The following is a 19,112-nucleotide window of genomic DNA, read 5'->3' as shown; positions in this document are numbered from 1 at the left end:
TGACCAGAAATGACAAAGTGCCTTAAAGCCAGAACTCAGAAGTATATATAATTCAGCTCATTGTTCTTGAGTTAAATTTTTTAAAGTGTGTGATTGTGTGTTTATGTACATATGCATCATATGTCTAAAAGGGCATGTGAGGAAGTGTTTGGGCTATACCTGGCAGTGCTCAAGGACTATTCCTGGCTCTGTGCTCAGGGGACTATTCCTGGCTCTGTGCTCAGGGGTTGTTCCTGTTAGTGTTCAAGAGGCCATCTGCCATAATAGGGATTGAAAATCTTTTTCTTTTGACATTTTGGGTCACATCCGGCAGTGCTCAGGGCTTACTTTTGGCTCTGCACTCAGGAATTACTTCTGTCGGTGCTCAGGGAACCATATGGGATGCCAGGGATTGAACCCGGGTCAGCTGAGTGCAAGGCAAATGCCCTACCCACTGTACTCTCGCTCGGACCCCAACATGGATTGAACTGGGACTGGCCACATGCAAGACAAATGCCTTACCCTAGCACTATCTCTCTGACCCATGAAAAAGTAAATTTTTAAGTATTAACAGAGGTTATCACTGGGAGTGGTATGAGGTGATTTTTTTTCTGCACTGAATAAATAAATGTGTGATGAATATTTATATTTCAAAAACTCATCTTAACACTCAGAACATCTTTCTTTCTTGTATTAATGAATGATAAACTACTAAATTCAGCTGCTTGTGTGGTCACAGTCATTTTATTGTTTTTCTAGAATGTTCCAAAATAGCTCTGGAACAAGACCAGGGGGACCACCAGATGTCTATCTAGCCTCACCCTTCTTCCCATGCAATGAGGATCAAGTCTCCAGTGCAGCTCTGTCAGAAACCTCTGGGGACCCAGAATAACAAGGCCCCCTTCTTGGCTGGGAAAAGGAGGGGAAGCACTCATAACTCTCTGAGTTCATGTACAACTCCCTTTGAAAAGCTGCTTTGGGTAGCAGTTGCCAAAGACAAAAGGTCCTACCTCAAGGGTGGGAATCTATTTGCAACTTTGTAGACACAGGTGTTCTTCCAGTGGACTCAAGACCGGTGGTGCAGGACAGTATTTGGCGAGGAATATCCCAGAAGGCTTTCCCTTCAGAAGCCAGTTCTTGAGGCCTTTAGTATATATTCGAATTATATTTGGCAACACAAACCAGAGAGGTCAGTGGCTTTGCTCAGTAGGTGGAGGAAAAACTATTCTTGATTTATAATTCCAGCTTCAAACCAGAAACAAGAATTTTAAAACTCAATTTATTTACTTTGCACTCACAAAGCATACTTCTGGAGCATATTTCTCCTTCCCAGCCCTACCAGCCTCTTGTAAATCTTTCTGAACCACAGGTGTAAATCACCTCCTTAAGCCATTCCTGTAGTAGAGGACATTTGGGGACATCTGACTTAAGAACCCAAATGTTAAAATGATCCCACTTTACCCTTTGTGTTTTCATAGCATCAAAATAGCCTGTAGCACTTGAGTGCAAATCCTGGCTGCAGCACTTCATACTCACTGTGTGATCTTGGCTAAGTTACTTTATGTCTCTGAGGTTCAGTTTCCTTATCTACAAACAGCTAATAACACCTACTTGACAGGGCTGCTGTAAGAATTAAGTGAGATAAGGTGTATAAAGTAGCCAGGAGAATGTCTGATAAAAGAAAGTGCTAAAAAAAGAACGCTTCTCATTCTTCCCCAACACTCCCTTCACCTTTAGCTGTGCAGCCAAGGTGTTGGCTTTTCAAGAAATCATCTGGTACCCTAGGTTTGATTATAAGTGGATGGGAGTGTTCCCACAGCCAGCAACAAGAGCAACAGATAAAAGCTGCAACTACTCTTGTCTGTGCGGACAGGTCGGAATCAGTTCACAAATGACTCATCTTTGTTGATAAACCATGTTCCTTGCCACCAGGATCCTTATCCTGAAAGGCTTCAACACCTTCTTAACAAAACAAAACAAAAAATCAGAGGGTAAGTTGAATGGCTTACGGAGAAGGTCCTTAAGGTGGGGTGACCTTCAGTTGATCCAAACTGGCCTTAGGAGGGTCTCTGTCTCTTTAGAGACTGAAAAGTCCAATCACGGGGTTTTCACTTGGGAAGAAGTCCAGCTGAACAGCTGCCTCTTTCATCTCAGAGCTCAACTGTCTCTTTCACTTGCCTTGGATTCTCTAAAGGGAGTCATAAGACTCCCTAGACAGAAGTCTGGATGCCAGTTCCCTGCTCAGAACAGCCCTTAGCTAGTGCCCAACCTGCCTTTGGCAGTTTTGTCTACTGGCTGAAGTCCTGGCAGGGTGAGGTTTGGCTGTAGGGCTCTGTGGCTGTAGGACAAATGTTGGCTCAAGGAAAAATGTTTAATCCCAGGCCACTGTCTGCAATGGTAAAGTGTGTACTACTCTCTGCAGTCTTAGTCCCTTCAGACCACCCGTAACCATTCATTGGCCCCCAAATTCCATTTCACTAGAATTTTTAGTCGCTCTTCCATTCATACATGTACCTTTGCAGTACCCAGTGGAGGAATTTCCTCTAAATGATTATTAAAAGGTCCTTGAAGACATTGTAGTCTGTGGTTGCATTTGTACACCCCGCAGTTCTTATGAATGTTGAAATACTGTAAAGATCATATAGGACAATGAACTATATGACACATCCACTCTGTCAACAGCCAGGAGCTCAAAATAGAGGTTTTGTTTGGTCTTAAGGACACCACAAGTGGAGTAGTCTACTACCTTTTCCTCAATTGAAATTGCTTCTCTGGACTAGACTTAGGACCTATCCCTGAATGCACAGGAAGGTTTCCTCTGAGGAACTATCTATGGAAATAGCCTTGGGATAAGCAGTTGTGGCAAAAGACCCAGGAGAACCTAGACTTCCTCAGAAACATTTCCATCCTCCAATTTACTCTCAGATTTTCCTCACAAGAAAGGTTTCTGCGATCCTTGACAAGCACTGTCATTTTCAGACACACTTTGAAGTGGAAAAGACGGGGACTTCCTGGAAAAGGCAAGTTGTTGTTGTTGTTGTTGTTGCTGCCGCTGCTGTTTTCTCTATTCTGGGTCTTCAGGATATTGGATGAGACAAATGGGAGCTGGAAATCAGAATCAGGTGTCCCTTCGAACACATCCTCCTCCCCCCTCCTGCCCTTCTGTCACTTCATGGAGCCGAGTCAACCTTCTCCCACCCGAACTGGAGGGCTCAGCGCTCCAAGATGATAAGGCATAATAAAGCAAGCAAGGGGGAGGAAGGAAGGAAGAGAAAGGAAAGCTGGAGAGAAGTGAAGAAAACTCGAAAAAGGCTTGGGAAAGAGGAAGGAAGAGGAGAGAGGCGAGGGGCGGCAGAACAATGAAGGTCTCAGGCCGTCGGAGGCGCACGGTTCCGGCGGCACGTCCGTCCCGCCCGCCTCCGGCCGGCAGCTGCACGCTGCGCAGCGTGTGGGCGCTGAGTCACGGTCCCAGAACAGGGAGCTGCCGCGCAGGTCTGGGGGGGGGGGGGGGGCCGCCCTGGTTGGCATCTGCAAACGTGTGTGTGTGTGTGTGTGTGTGTGTGTGTGTGTGTGTGTGTGTGTGTGTGGTGTGGTGTGTGTGTGTGTGGGGTGTGGGGTGTGTGTGTGTGTGTGTGTGTGTGTGTGTGTGTGTGTGTGTGTGTGTGTGTGTGCGCTTTCCTCTTTCATTAAAGCTGTGTGCTGACTCCCACGTAGGAGGACTTATTAAGCTGCACGTACGGCCTGACGGCGCTCGGGCCGCTCCAGACGGCCGCCTGAGGGCGCCGCAGCCCCGCCGATGAGCGCGCCCGCCTTCCTGGGCGCTCGGTAGGGGAGAGCAGGACTCGGGCAATCTTGGCCGGGGACCGCCGGTGCCCCCGAGGGAGTCTGAAACTTTTTTGCTGACGTCGCTTCTCACTTTAACACGGGGGCAGCCCCGGGAAAACCCTCGCTTCGATGGCCTACGACAGCACCCCGAGTCTCCCCGAGGCGCGCTTTCCGCCGGGTTCCTTGAGCAACTCCATAAATCTGGGACTCGGTTGCGCAACCCAGAGCCCAGGCTCTTCTCCCCACTCGGGCTCACCCTACCCCGCCCGGCCTGACTGCCACGCGAGGCTGTGACCTCGGGCGTCTGGGCGCAGCCCTGTCCCGCACGCGGGACACGCGCTCTGCGCCCTGCGGTCGGCGCCCAGAGGGGCCGCCCCGTCTGCCCGGTCTGCCACCTTCCCGCGCCTGGCACTGGGACCCCCAAGACCAGGATCAGGGGTACCTTCCCTCCCAAGACACTTGAACCGAGAATGAATCATCAATGAGACAGTTTATTAGTTTTCTATTCCGCATATCACCCATTTTATGTAGATTGTACAGACAGACACGGGGTTTCCTTCTTGCACAAGAGGTAAATCAGTCTCACAGACTCTCACACACTTCACGCAGCAAACGTTACACCTCGCTGGACATTCACATATTAAAATAGAGGGGAGAGGGACAATACAACTTCTTTAAAATGCCCATAATACAATATATAACGTACAAAAATATCTCTATATTTGAAATTACCCAAAAAAAAAATCTTGACAGCAACAAACTTAAATATTGATAGTTACCTCTGTTTATATACCACGAATTGCACTTTTCCTCGCTAGGTTTTGGAAAGTTCAAGTAATAGTGAGGCTTGCGCCCCTGTGGGGTGACACCCCGTGAGAAATCAGTTTGTGGGCGGGCACAGCAGTGGCTGAGACCCTAGGGATCCCCGCATAGAATTCCCGGCTTGGCCTCTCGGAGAGCCTGGCAGACATTCCCTCGGATTCTTCAGCCACCCAGGGGCATCTGGGCTCGATTAGGGCGAGAAACTTTGTCTCGGAGCAAGAGGGGGGCCCCCTGCAAAGTCGGGGCTCGCCGCCGCCGGACGGTGCTTCTCGGACTGCCGGTGGCTGCCAGGGCTGTTGCGCCAGGATCTCCGTCGGTGGAAGGGGCTTAGCTCCGGGAAGACCTCAGCCCCGGGAGGTGTCAACGGGATGCATGCGGGACCGCTCGCTGCTACCGCCGCCGCCTCAATCCTACAGAGGGTGACGGGCACTCAACGCCTCCGAGAGGTCGGGCGTTCGCGTACCGCCTCCGAGGGATTCGGAGTCCGGGTCGGGCCGGCCACCAGCAGAGCGCGCCGGCGTCGGCGCCCGTAGCCCTGTGGGCTAATTTTAATTGGGGGAGCCGAAAAGTCCTTCTCCTTGTCGGTGAAGTGGTAAATCCGATGCGCAAGATTCTGCATGGTGCACGTCCCGAAGCGACAGCCAACGCCCCGTGGGCGCTGGAGATGAGTCCTCTGTTGGTAACGCTTGACTCGGGGGCGGGCTGCGCCCGGATCGCTGGCGAGAAAAAGGAAGACAACGTGAGACCACCCCCCAGCAAGACAGATTCGCGCCGCCCCTCCCCCTCCTGTCCTCTCGGGAACCGGAACCATCTAGAAGCCGAGGGGGCTGGAAACTGCTACCGCCTTCTGAGCCTGTCCTAGAGCCCTGACCATCCCCAGGGCTGCGTCTCCAAGAAGGGAGACCTCTCCGCCCCGCCGCCCCGCCGCCCCGCCGCCCCGTCCCACCTCTCGCCGCCTCCCGCCCACCCTTAGGCAACTGTCCAAGCAGTTACCTGGTCTGAGGATTTCCAGAGGCGTCCTTCACGTCCAGGGGATGAAGGAGAGTCTGCACCGTCCTGGCTTTCACGTCACCGAGCCCGGTGGGGTAACTGCTGGACGCCCGAAGTTCCCTCTTGCCACGACTTAGAGCCCATTGATTCCACCTAGAAAACACAAATAGACTTAACTCTCTGGCGTCCAGGCAAGGTCCCAGTCCATCCCGGTTTGCGTTCACGTCCACCACACCCACCCACCCACCCACCACCACCACTACCACCACCTCCACCCCTACCCGAGCCAGCAACGTCCCGTTTCCCTCCACTTTCAGGGAATTCGGATTGGAAAAGGCGCTGCCTGCAACTCACTTCTTTCGGAACTCCGTCGCCACGTCGAGCGGCGCGGTATCGGCGCCCAGGAAGGCGAACGAGCCCAGGTACATGAGGGCCACGGGAACCAGCTTCATCCCGGCGGCCGCGCGCAGACCCTGGAGAAGGGGAAAGAAAGAGAGGAGCCCCGTGTGAGCACCCTGGCCTGCAGCACCGCGGGGCGGGATACTGCAGACGGGCGGGGGTGCCCCGGGCTGGGGCAGGCTCTACCCGCACTCCGCCAGACTTAGAAGCTTATCTCCCCTGGGCGCAGAGAGGCGCCAGCTACAGTTGCACCCGCCAGCCGGGTGATAGACCCGGCCCAGCACCAGGCTCCCAGAGGTGCCCGGCTCCACACTCGGGATTTGATTGACGGGGCAGAGACAGTGAGAGGGGACTGGGGCGCTGGCATACAGCCCTATGCACGAGCCCGATGTGGAAACGCACTCGGCAGAGGACCCTCCAAAATGAGTCGGACCCTTCACCCAGTGCTCCCCGTCTCTGGCCTGGCCAAGGCCGCCCCTCCCTAACCCGCCCGCCAGCAGCGCATACCTGCTCCGTCAAGATCTGGGAAGAGAAAGTCGAAGACGTCACTCTGGCAGCGGTAAAGCCCCGACGCCCAAACTGCGGTGAAACTCGAGGTATCAAGGACAGAGCTGTTCTGCCTAGTGTCACAAGAACACTGAGTGGCAGGCTCGGGTTCCTCGACTTTATAAGAGCACAGGGGGCGGGGCCTAGGCTGCCACTGCGCCCTCCCTTTCTTCCCTCGGGCGTGCGCGTTCTTGCACTCGGGCGCGTGCCTTGTTTGCCTGTGGATGTGGGGTTTAGGGGTGGGGGTCCTTCATGGCCGAATAACTCAGAGATGAGCTCCTGCAGATTAGTGCAGGAAATGCCACGGTCCTGACTCTGGATGCAGCATTCAGGCAGAAGCAGGGTGGAAATAGGGAGCGTCCAACCTCTTGGGGTCTTTCCCCGGGGTCTGTGCGAAGTCTCGTGACTCGAAAGTGCAAGAGCCAGCGTGGGGATACCGGTGCGGCGTGGCCGGTGCCCTGGACCTCCCAAATTGTGGCCCAATGTGAATCGCGCCCCCTACCGGTTTGGCTCCTGACCCGGCCGCGACCCCTGAGTCCTGCGCACCCGCCGGATTAGAAAGCACAGAGCAGAGCAGAGCCCAGCGGGGTCCGAGGCGATGCGGATGGGGGGGTCGCCTGTTGCGCACCCCCCGCCCCGCCCCCCAACTGCCGATACTTTCGGGTTCTGGGATGGACTAGATACGTTTCGCAATAGGGGCAAAGCTTGGAGAGGCTGATTTGAGAATTGGGATTTGGAGGGGGGAGTTATCTGAAGTTCCAAAATGTACATGTCTATTTGGAAATAAAGGAATAACCAAAATTGGGACAAGGAAACTGGCTCTTTTTTTTTCTTCCCTTGTACGTCAGTTATGCCTTATAAGGTTACAACCTGAGAGCGTGCCTGGCAGCCCTCTGAGCCATCATTCACCTATTGTAAATGTGAAGATTTGCTGCCAAGGAGCACACTAATGCTTCATGTATGTTAATCGCTCTACAGTTTTTGTGAAACAGGGCCACATCCTGGTCTCTTTGATCCTCACCTCGCATTTACCCCAGAGTTGGTTGAGAGGGGTAAGTTTTCTCCTTCCACCAAACTGAAATTCAGACCAAAGTAAGTGCTTGTCCAGTCACAGCAAAGAGGCCAGAGCAACAGTACAATGGGTAGGGCACTTGCCTTAAACAGACCAACCTGGTGGATCCCCAACAACCCCTGTGGTACCCTGAACATTGCCAGAGTGATGCTTGAGTGCAAATCTAGGGGTAAACCCTTTGCACCACTAGGTGAGGCCCCAAAATTAATAAAAGTCACAGCAAAGGTGATAGGCAGAGCAGCTCCCTCCTCAAGCTCCCTATAAGAAAAGCATAGCCCATGAGGGTGTGGTACAGATGTTTCTAGGCTGGGGTCATCATCTCCTCTAGGAGGAGAAGAGTTTCTTTGTATCTGCCCTAAGATTTATGCCTGTTCATGCTGAATCACCACCAAGCAGCTTTGCCACCTATTTGTACTCATCATCAATGCTTCTGAACTGCACATTCTTATTTCCCTTGGAAGGTCATCATGGGGAGGGTACTCAGCTCCCTGGGCATCCCTACAGTTTGCATTTGATCTTCCATTGCCTAGTCAAAAACCCAGACTCCAAGAGCCACCAATGAGAGGGAAATGGCCAGGGACCGCCTGGACTCTGTGGACAGCCCTGACCCCTTTGACAATCTGGTGTGTGTGTTGGGGTGAGCAGGTGGAGGTAGGACATGGGCTTAGGGGGTGAAGCTAAGTCACATTTCTATTCTAGCTATCTCATCTGTAGCATGGTCCTGCTGACCTCTAAGTTTCCAAATTGATCTATTCACACTATAGTCCTGGCACCCATGCAAAAAAAAAAAAAAGCCTGGGGCCCTTGCCTGGTCTGGGCTGAGCAACAATGGCTCACTTGCTCTCAGGACTGAACCGTGAACATTGCACCTCGGAAGGAATGACCCGACCAAGTTGTTCTGAGGATTCTTCCCCAAGGGAGTCACCTGAACAGATCTGAGTTCCTCAGCAGGGCCCCCGACAGATTTCTGACTCTGGTTCTTGAAAGAGTCAGGGACAACCAGGGTCAGAGTGTTGATACAAGTTAGTTCAGGCAGCCTGGCTGGCCATAAGACAGTCACTACAGCCCTCTGGCCAAACAGCTAGTCTGTGAGCGTCAGGGACAGCAGGTACTAACAGCCTCTCCACTTGGCTTCCAGGAGCCTCCCCAGCCCAGTTCATTTTGTTTTTCTCACTGATCTCTCATTTCCCATGTCTTCCTTTCATTTCATCCTAGCGTGTCCGGGCTCTTCTCACTCACTCGGTGCTGGGGCCCGGCTGTCTAGCTTCTCTGAGGATGCGACCTACTTTGCAGCCAGCTTCCAGCTGGGTCCGCGCCAACACAGGTTTTGCTTTCATTTCCCCCCAAGCGCGCTTAGTACTGCTGGGGAGGTCAAGGACAGCTGGGCGCCGGCGTTCCAGCCAGAAAAGGTTCATGGTCTGGACTCGTTCCTTCCAGTTCTTAACAGCCCCAGGGGGCTTCACTCTTTAGAGGACCCTGCGGCGAGTTCCTGCTCCCCTTAAGAAACGTTTCAGGGTTGGGGACGGTGGAGATGCGGAGTTCTCGCCCCTACTGCAGGATTCTGAGACACGCTCTTGGCTCAAACTTCATTTTGACGAACGGGTGTCTTCAACAAGCAATGCAAATCCGGGAGTGAAGTTTGGGCTCCGCTCGCGCGTCTCCAGTGCCTACGCCAGCAGCGTGGCTGCTGTGCCAGGATTTTCCACCCAAGAGCCTTGGCAAGCTCCTTATCAGCCCAGGTGCGCCTGTCGCTCTGGCACTGAGACCCGCCGCTGAGAAGCCAGCCAAGTCTTTTTCTAAGTAAAGGGTTAGACTGGCAGTTCGTGATTTTGCTAGAACATTGTATTCGAAAAGGGGTGGAGTTGGGACGCCCGAGACAGGAGTTAGAGACTTACAACTTTCACCTCACGATTCTCCAAGTGTCTTGGGGGTATAAGTAGGAAAATAATTTTAAGAAAATTCCAAACTTGGCAGCCATTTCCCACTCCGTTCCCCCTGTGCCCCTTCCTGTGAAAACTCAAGTTACTTATTCTTAAAGGAAGAAGAAAAAAGAAAACTAGAATGTGTTTTAGGTTTAACGTTCTGATGCCAAAGGAAACGCCTCAGCAGGCGTTCTACTTCTGGTGGTTTGTTAACTTGGAGTTTCATCCATCCAAGCTGCAGTGATAATAGATTCATATTGAGTAGAAGGAAGGAAGGAAGGAAGGAAAGAAGGAAGGAAGGAAGGAAGGAAGGAAGGAAGGAAGGAAGGAAGGAAGGAAGGAAGGAAGGAAGGAAGGAAGGTTTTTAAATCTCCCTGGCAAGAAGAGAGAATAAAGAGAAAAAGAGAAAAAAAAAATCCTGGTAATGAAGAGTCACTTTTGTCCCCAAGAATTTCTAATAAGTCTACTTGTAAATAAACCCTCAAAGCACTGTAATACATGTATGTATCCTGACAGTATAGATACAGACACAATGACAAATGAAATCTCCATTTCATTTTTACATCCCAACTGACTTCTTTGTAGCTCTAAATTTAAGTCTTAGTAATGTTTGTAGCTTTCAACATCATGTATTTTTATTAATTTAACTTTATGTATTTACATGTTATATATTTCAATTTGATCTATTCACACTGCTTCTGGCACCCATGCTAAAAAGCCCGAGACCCATGCCTGGTTTAGGCTGAGCAACACTGGCTCATTGCTCTCAAAACTAAATTGTGGATGTTGCACTTGTGAAGGAATGACCCAACCAAGTTATTCTGAGAACTCATAAAATGATATTAATGAAGTCATGAAATTTGCTTATAAATGGATAGACATGGAGAGTAAATGAGTCAGAAAGAGAGGGACAGACATAGAAGGACTGCAGTCATTTGTGGAGTATAGAATAACATCACTTGAGGCTGACACCCAAGGACAGTAGATACAAGGGCCAGGGGGATTGCCCCATAGCTGGAAGACTGCTTCATGAGGGGAGGGGAGAAGGCAGATAAAATATAGAAAGGATCACTAAGAAAATGATGGCTGGAGGAACCAGTTGGCATGGGAGATGCATGCCAAAAGTAGATAATGAAACAAACATGATGACCTCTCAGTGTCTGTGTTGCAAGCCATAATGCCCAAAAGTAGAGAGAGAATATGGGGAATATTGTCTGCCATGGAGGCAGGAAGAGGGTGGGAAAGGAGGGGGGTATACCCGGGATATTGGTGGTGGGGAATGTGCACTGGTGGAGGGATGGGTGTTTGATCATTGTGAGATTGTAATCCAAACATGAAAGCTTGTAATGATCTCATGGTGCTTCAATAAAATTTAAAAAAATTTTAATGATATTAATAAAAGTAACATAAAATGTTATAAATAATAATAACTAAAAGTATGGGGCTGGGCAATAGTACAACAGAGAAGGCACTCACTTTGCATTCTGCCCATCCAGGTGTGATCCCTCATATCCCATATGGTTCCCTGAACACTACCAATAGTAATTCCTGAGTGCAGAGCAAGGAGTAAACCCTGAGCATCGCTATGTGTACTTCTCCTGCCAAAAATAACAACAGCAATAACTCTAAAACTATGTAATTAAGTATATTGGATAATTATCTCAGATGTTTTGTATGACATGAAAATTTAGAATGCATCTATTATAGCTCAAAATGCCTCCACTAAGCTAGAGTTTGTTTACAAAATTCACTGGAAAACAATATTTCAGAAATATTCAGGAGCCATAGCATAAAGTAGTTTTTTGGGGGTTTTTTTTTTCTTTTTGGGTCATACCCGGCGATGCACAGGGGCCACTCCTGGCTCTGCACTCAGGAACCACTCCTGGCGGTGCTCAGGGGACCATATGAGATGCTGGGATTCGAACCTGGGTTGGCTGCGTGCAAGGCAAATGCCCTACCCGCTATGCTATTGCTCCAGCCAGCAAAAATTAGTTTTTAAAATGAACATAATTGGGGCTGAAGTAATAGTACAGCAGGTACAGCATTTGCCTTGCATGTGACTGACCTGACTTCAATCCCTAGCATCCCATATGTTCCTTTGTGCACTGCCAGGAGTAATTCCTGAGTAGAGTCATGAGTAACCCCTGAGCATTGCTGTATGGGACCAAAAAGCTAAAATAAAGAGAATATAACTTTTGTGGATTTGGTCATTCACAAAAAATAAAGCATAATACTAAGTTGAGAGCACTTACTTGCAATTTCTGACTTTTTAAAGGAGTTAATAAACTATAGACCCTTCTCCCTAAAACTGTACATATACATAAACCAATTTAAATATCAACTGCATATCATGTTAGTAGTTTGTTAGGTGAAAAATGCATAAACTGAATAAAAAGCATTGCTTTTGTAGCATTAATGTGGTAAGGACAATGATGGCATATGTAGTATTATGAAATATAATATTAGATATGATGTTTATCTGTTAAGATCAAAGCATTTTTCAGAGAATCATAAAAATCAGTATTTGAAGCAGAAACAATTAGCTCTTATACCTGATGAAGTCAGAAGACAAACTCTCTAAAATTTTAACTTGCTATACCATGAATGAAAAAGAATACAGAAGATGCTAAAAAAAAAGAGGCTTGTTAAACTAACAACTAAACAGATGAAATGACTTCCAGAAAAATTTAGTGCTGGCAATATAATTAATGGCATTAATGAATTGGGTCCGGAGAGTTACAAGGGTTAAGGCATGTGCCTCTCAACACAGCTGACCCGTGTTCCATTGCTAGCATTGCATATGATTCTCTGAGTGAACACAGTACCAGGAGTAAACCCAGTGAACCAAAACCAAACAAATAAGCCAATAAATTGACTATAAAAATGATGATTAAACCATTTGGGTTTTGATCCATCACTAGCCTATAAAAATAGATTAGAACCAAGGAATAGACAGTTCTTTTTTTGTTTGTTTTGGTTTGTGAGAGACTTGTTATTACTGTTTTTGGCATATCGAATATGCCATGGGTATCCACTGGAGCGGTAGCACAGCCAGTAGGGCGTTTGCCTTGCACACAGCCGACCTGGGTTTGATTCCTTCGTCCCTCTCAGAGAGCCCAGCAATCCACCAAGAGTATCCTGTCTGCACGCCAGAGCCTGGCAAGCTACCCGTGGCATATTTGATATGCCAAAAACAGTAACAACAAGTCTCACAATGGAGAGATTACTGGTGATGGCTCAAGCAAATTGATGAGCAACAGGACAGCAGTGCAGTGTTTTGTTTTATTTGGGCTACACCTGGCTCTGTATTCAGGGATCACTCCTAAAGTCATCCAAGGGATTGAATCTGGTGCTGGGGATTGGATCTGGCTGGGCCATGTGCAAGGGAAGAGCACCACCTGCTATATTATTTCTCTGGTCCCCAGAGAATGTGCAATTCCAAATACAGACATGAACAATTTAAAAGCTTACGCATTCATTCAATAAATTTTTACTGAGCATTATTATAGGTCCAGTACTATGCCTAAGTGACACCATTCTTGCCTTCATTCAGTTTATGATGCTGTGCAGATTAGCCAGATATAAACTAAATTTTCTAAGGATAAGTTCATTGATTATAAACCATGATAAATATTGTGAAGGAAAAGCAAGACTAGAAAGACCTAATGTTGCAAATGGAGGAAAAGGTTTGTTTGTAAAGGTTTATGTATAGGGGTATGCAGTGAGTTGACAAGAAGGGTCCAATGGACTTTGGTGGAAGGACGTTAGCATTTTAGTGATAAACTTGGTACGGTAACTGTACCTCCAGAAGATATGAACATTTACACTCTACTAAACCAATGAAACAAATGTTATAAAAATACCTACAGATGAGAAAGAACTTGAAACATTAGAGGAGCCAGAGTGATAGTATAGCGGGTAGGGCGTTTGCCCTGCACTCGGCTGACCTGGGTACGATTCCCGGCATCCCATATGGTCCCCCAAGCACCATCAGAAGTAATTCCTGAGTGCAGAGCCAGGAGTAACCCCTGAGCATCGCTGGGTGTGACCCAAAAAAGAAAAAAAAAAGAACTTGGAACATTAGAGCCAGGGAAGGAAGTCTAGAGTGGTTGAAGACCAGACCAGCAAGACTTTGTTCATATTTAATTTATAATATGGGACTTTGCTGACAGATTTGAAACCAAAGAGATTTGATCTAAATATACATTTATTTGTAACAGATGGGAAGGATGAAAGGAAGAGGAGTAGGCTTTAATTCTTTATTTTGTTCTGGTGGAGAAGGAGGTGCTGTTGTGTGTGTGGTGCTGCATGTGGACACTGGGGATTGTGGAGGTGGATATAGGGGCATGCTGGAGTCTGATCTCTGAGCTTCACAGGTACAAGGCAACACCACTAGCCTCATATAGATTTATGTAAAAGATAATTTTGTCTGCTAATACTGTTATTTTGTTTTTTTGGTCCACACCTGGAATGCTCAGGGCTTATTCCTGGCACTGCACTGAGGGACAACTCCAGATGTGGCTTTAGGGACCTTACCCAGTGAGGAGATGGAATCTGGGTCAGGCAAGCACCTTCCCTACTGTACTATATCTGCCTTTTTTTTTTGTCCACAACTGGCAGTGCTCAGGGATCACTGCTGGTGGGGTTTGGGTGACAATATGTGGTGCCAGAAATTGAATGTGGGTTGAGCACATGCAAGACAAGGGCTTTATATGCTGTACTATATCTCTGGCTTTCTCCATCCTTACTCAATTCTTGATGTGTTAAATGAATTAGGGTAGAGAATGAATAAAAGTGAAGCACTGATCTCATTCTAGAGAAATTCAGAAGGCTCCAGTTTTTCTATAATCTTTATAATTTACCCTTAGACTTGCATGGATATCTAACTTTTTCATTCACACAGAGTTCCATATTAGGCTTAGTGCTCTGCCTATCACTGATTTGAAATTATTAGTACATTTTGGACAAAAGGTCATATATTTTTCTTTTGTATTAGACTCCACAAATTATGTAACTATCCTATGTATGAAATAAATGTGCAATCTAAGAAAAAACTATAAGCAAACTGATAGCACTTACTGACACCATAGCTGCTAATATTGGGAGTACTTTATATAATCATACAAAAAAAAGCAACTGCCCTACAATTTCTCTCATTCATCTTCAAGTCATCTTTCTACACTCAAATCTAGGTCCAAGACAGAAATAGTGAGACTTTTCTCTGACTGACATCACTGGGCCTAATCTGGAATAGGAGGCAGAACCTTTCCCTTCCAGTAAATTCCCAGCAGCTTCTACACCCAACCTGTGTCATATAAATAGGCCCACACTGCAGCTCAACAAATCTACTCAACAAATTACATTCTGCTCATAGTAATTCTTCCTGTCATTTGGTGAAAATGGGCAGAGAAGAAAGAGAACAACACTAACTTAACTGCTCAGTATCTCCTGTGGAGTTTAATTACAAAGACTCGCCACCAGCAAAGCAAGAACACTAGAAAACTAATGGGAAAAACTCACAGGAGCCCACGAAGCTCAATGAGAGAAAACAATATCACCAAAGACATAAACAACACCAGTAAATTCTCAGACAATGTCTTTAGTGACCCCAAGATGAAGATGTTTAATGAGCTGTAAGAAACAATGGCATAGGTAGTCTGCAAGGTACAAGAAAGCATGAGTCAAAATAAACATTACTATATTCAGAAATGACAAAAATGAAGAACATGGTATGTAATATAAAAAACTCAACAGCAGGCAAGCAAAAGATCAAGGAGCTCCAAGATGAGAAGAAAACTGCTATGAAAGAGCAGAAGCTGGAAAATAGTCTAAAAAGAAATAAATAGTATATCAGAGAGCTCTAGAATAAGCTCAAGAAGAACAGTATGAAAATCAACAAAGTCCCTGAAGAACAGGAAGGCAAATGTGATGAAGAAACAATAGCTAAAGAAATTATCGACAAGAATTTTCCAGAGTTGATGAACACAGGCACCAAGATCCAAGAGGCCCAAAGGGTCCCAGCAAAAGTAGTCTCAACTTGAGAAACTCCAAGACAAACTGAACTCAAAATGACAAAATCCAAAGTTAGAGACAGTACTGAGAGCAGCAAGATCAAAAGAAGAACACAAAGAAAATCCAAGAGAGGTACAGCAGATCTATCAAATGAAACTGTGAACCAGAAGAGAATGGAGGGATATAGTACAAAAACTCAATGAAATAAATTCCTCACCAAGAGTACCCTATAAGCTGGATTACCATTCAGATTTGAAGGAATGATAGATACAGAACTCCATCGACAGGCAACAGTTTAGGAATTCATAGCCTTGAAGCTTATTTTGTAAGAGGTATGGAAAGAACTTCTCAAAAGGACAGGACGAACTTCTCAACCTTGAGTATTGCACTCACTAATGGTGCATATTGTTGCCTTCTACTAGTTTAAGAAAGATATGCTTATTCCTAGCTTGGTAAGGGATTTTATGCATTTTCTTTTTAAAAAAATTTTATTCGTTGTCAGGGCTGGAGCAATAGCACAGCGGGTAGAGCATTTGCCTTGCACTCGGCCAACCTGGGTTCGATTCCCAGCATCCCATATGGTCCCCTGAGTACCGCCAGGAGTGATTCCTGAGTGCAGAGCCAGGAGTAACCTCTGTGCAGAGCCAGGTATGACCTAAAAAGCAAAAAAAAAAAATTATTCGTTGTCAATAATGAATTAATGTTTTGTTTGTGTATGTTAAAATCACTTAGCAAATAATCACTAGTTAACTTATTGATTGTTTTCTGATAATTCCATCTGCCATTCTTTTAAGTATTTTAGAGCAAATACTATGAAATAAATTTGTTATATGCCTGCCAACAGGGCAGGCTGGAAGGAATGTAGGGACACCGGTGGAGGGAGAGGGACACTGGAGGCAGAGCTGGTGTTAGAACATTGTATGGTTGAAACAACTCTATTATGAACAACTTTGTAAATCATAGTGTCTTAATACAAACTTTTAAAAATAATGAATTTGTTAGTCAAATTTAGTCTGAAGTCAGAGTCTGTAGTCCTCTTGCGATCTGTAGGTTTTACCTGTGTGGAAAGTTTGAAGCCACCAATGGAGGAAGGAAACTAGTTAGGAAACAATTGCTATAGTCAGATGGGAAATGATTGTGGTTCAGGTAGTGGAGTGATAGAGAGGAGTGTGAGAAGTGAGATCAATAGGACTGAGTAATGAGTGTGATGCTGAAAATGAGATAGATGTCACTGTCACTGTCCTTCTGTTGCTCATCAATTTGCTCGAGCAGGTGCCATTCATTCCTGTCAAATTCAGGGTAATGAGGCCCATTATTGTTACTGTTTTTGGCATATTGAATATGCCAGGGGTAGCTTGCCAGGCTCTGCTGTGTGAGATTCTGCATTGCTCTCTTCTGGGAGATAGATGTCAAAGATTGAAATTTTCTTAGATAGGGGGTCGGAGCAATAGCACAGTGGGTAGGTCATTTGCCTTGCACACGGCTGACCCGGGTTTGATCCCTGGCATGCCATATGGTCCTCCAAGCACCACCAGGAGTAATTACTGAGTGCAGAGCCAGGAATAACCTCTGAGCATCGCTGGGCATGACCCTAAAAGAAAAAACATTTTTTTCTTATATGACTGAATGAATGGAGATGTGACAATGGATCAGTGAATTTTCTACCATGCTGCAGTGTCCTTTGATGGTGATTAGTACAGACTATTTGTAGGGCCCCAGCTCTGCCTGCAGATGTCTGGTGAAGCCTAACTCTCATACCGCTTTTCTGAACTATAGTGGCTAACCACAGGAAGCACTTGAAATGTCTGTACAGATTAACCACTCACTCATGACCGCTGATGTTAGAAGTAGAGAGCTGATAATTTCTGCTCCATAGTAATTGGCTCCTTCTTGTCTTCTAAAGCGTGAAAAAAAGGCATTTGCTGTGTATATATCATACTTGTGTTGCATTTTCTCCTCCCCCGCATTTCTGCCAGCTTTTTGTAAAACAAATCTGGACTTGCCTTACTCCCTTGCTCTTTGGTGAAAGGTGATGGTGGTTTTCTCAAGAGATGGTCTTCCCTTGAGAAAACCTCAGACTTGCTAAAAACCAGGCTGCCTTGTCAGGACTTATCGGTTTCAGCTGACTGGCAGTTGTTCACCAAGAAGTAAAGCATAGCTCCAGTATCTGCTAAATATGTTCATGTGCCTATATAAACAAATAGTGCTTTTTATAATTTGCTTGGTACATGTTAATTCCCTGTATTACCAAAGATTTATTTGCAAATGATCTGGCAGCCAAATAAATGGACGATGCTTAAAGCACACAGCATTTGACTTTAGGATTAAAACAGTTAAATTTGATTTTACAGACAGAATAATTTGGGGCTGGAGGAATAGCACAGTGGGTAGGGTGTTTGCCTTGCACGCGGCCGACCCAGGTTTGAATCACAGCATCCCATATGGTCCCCTGAGCACCGCCAGGGGTGATTCCTGAGTGCAGAGCCAGAAGTGACCCCTGTGCATCACCGGATGTGACCCAAAAAGAAAAAAAAACCCACCAGAATTATTTATTTATTTATTTATTTTTCTTTTTGGGTCACACCCGGTGATGCACAGGGGTCACTCCTGGCTCTGCACTCAGGAATTACCCTTGGCGGTGCTCAGGGGACCATATGGGATGCTGGGAATCGAACCTGGATTGGCCGAGTGCAAGGCAAATGCCCTGCCCGCTGTGCTATCACTCCAGCCCGAAAACAGAATAATTTAAATGAATATTTCCCCATTAAATAAAACCAACACCTTTAAAAAATAAAATGAGGGGCTAGTAAGATAATTCAAAGAGCAGAGTGCATGCAAATTCACAAAGTGCTTTTTGGATCTCTGGCAATGCATGGTCCCCTGAGCAGTGACAGGAGTGAGCATTGAACCAGGTGTAGCCACTGAGTCCCACCACGTATGGCTCCAATCCCCCCCCACATAAAGAAATAGAATTTAATAAGTAAATGGGACCCATATCTCATGCCATATACAAAAATTTACTAAAAAATGGATCAGTTGCCTCAGTTGAGTAAAGACTATGCTTATATTGACTGTTTATAGCAAAGACTATGTCTTTATTATTTTGCATTTTGCGTGGGAGATGGGAAGTGAGGGGTCACACTTGGTACTCAGGACAAGACTTACCTGCTATACTTGCTCTCAAATTCCAGAAGAGCTAAGGCTATGGAACTCTTAAAAGAAAACATTGATGTTAAATGTCATGATATATTATAAAGATACAATAGAATATTATTCAAACATAAAAATGAAATGTTTGGAGAGATGGCTCAAAGGGCTGGAGTACATGCTTTGTACATGGGAGACACAGGTTTGATCCCTATCACATATGGTTCCTGAGTACTGTGGGAGTATCCCGACTACTGCTCTGTATGTTCTAAAACTTTTTTTTTTTTGCTTTTTGGGTCACACCCAGCAATGTTCAGGGGTTACTTCTGGCTCTACACTCAGGAATTATTCCTGGCAGTGCTCATGGGACCATATGGGATGCCGGGGATGAACCTGGG

General features: G+C 46.4%; 1 protein-coding gene across 1 annotated transcript; it reads right to left on the bottom strand.

Annotated features, from left to right (window-relative positions):
• Nucleotides 1–4,309: 4,309 nt before the first annotated feature.
• ADM (adrenomedullin) lies at nucleotides 4,310–6,639 on the bottom strand. The gene is made up of 4 exons (XM_004613662.2): nucleotides 6,523–6,639; nucleotides 5,971–6,089; nucleotides 5,620–5,769; nucleotides 4,310–5,342 (listed from the first exon to the last, which is right to left on the bottom strand). Exons 2-4 carry the CDS (start codon nucleotides 6,066–6,068, stop codon nucleotides 5,057–5,059), a joined length of 534 nt encoding a protein of 177 aa, XP_004613719.2. The 5' UTR covers nucleotides 6,069–6,089; nucleotides 6,523–6,639; the 3' UTR covers nucleotides 4,310–5,056.
• Nucleotides 6,640–19,112: the final 12,473 nt, after the last annotated feature.

This window comes from Sorex araneus, chromosome 6, assembly GCF_027595985.1.
Source record: "Sorex araneus isolate mSorAra2 chromosome 6, mSorAra2.pri, whole genome shotgun sequence".
Taxonomy (NCBI): domain Eukaryota; kingdom Metazoa; phylum Chordata; class Mammalia; order Eulipotyphla; family Soricidae; genus Sorex; species Sorex araneus.
This window is presented reverse-complemented; position numbering and strand designations above follow the sequence as displayed.

What these genes read in the sequence shown, in the direction of transcription:
- ADM (XM_004613662.2), bottom strand. Translation starts at nt 6,068, where the DNA reads ATGAAGCTGGTTCCCGTGGCCCTCATGTACCTGGGCTCGTTCGCCTTC. An exon ending in GCGACGGAGTTCCGAAAGAA is followed by an intron (nt 5,770 to 5,970) that starts GTGAGTTGCAGG and finishes TGTGTTTTCTAG; the next exon opens with GTGGAATCAATGGGCTCTAA. An exon ending in TCTGGAAATCCTCAGACCAG is followed by an intron (nt 5,343 to 5,619) that starts GTAACTGCTTGG and finishes TTTTCTCGCCAG; the next exon opens with CGATCCGGGCGCAGCCCGCC.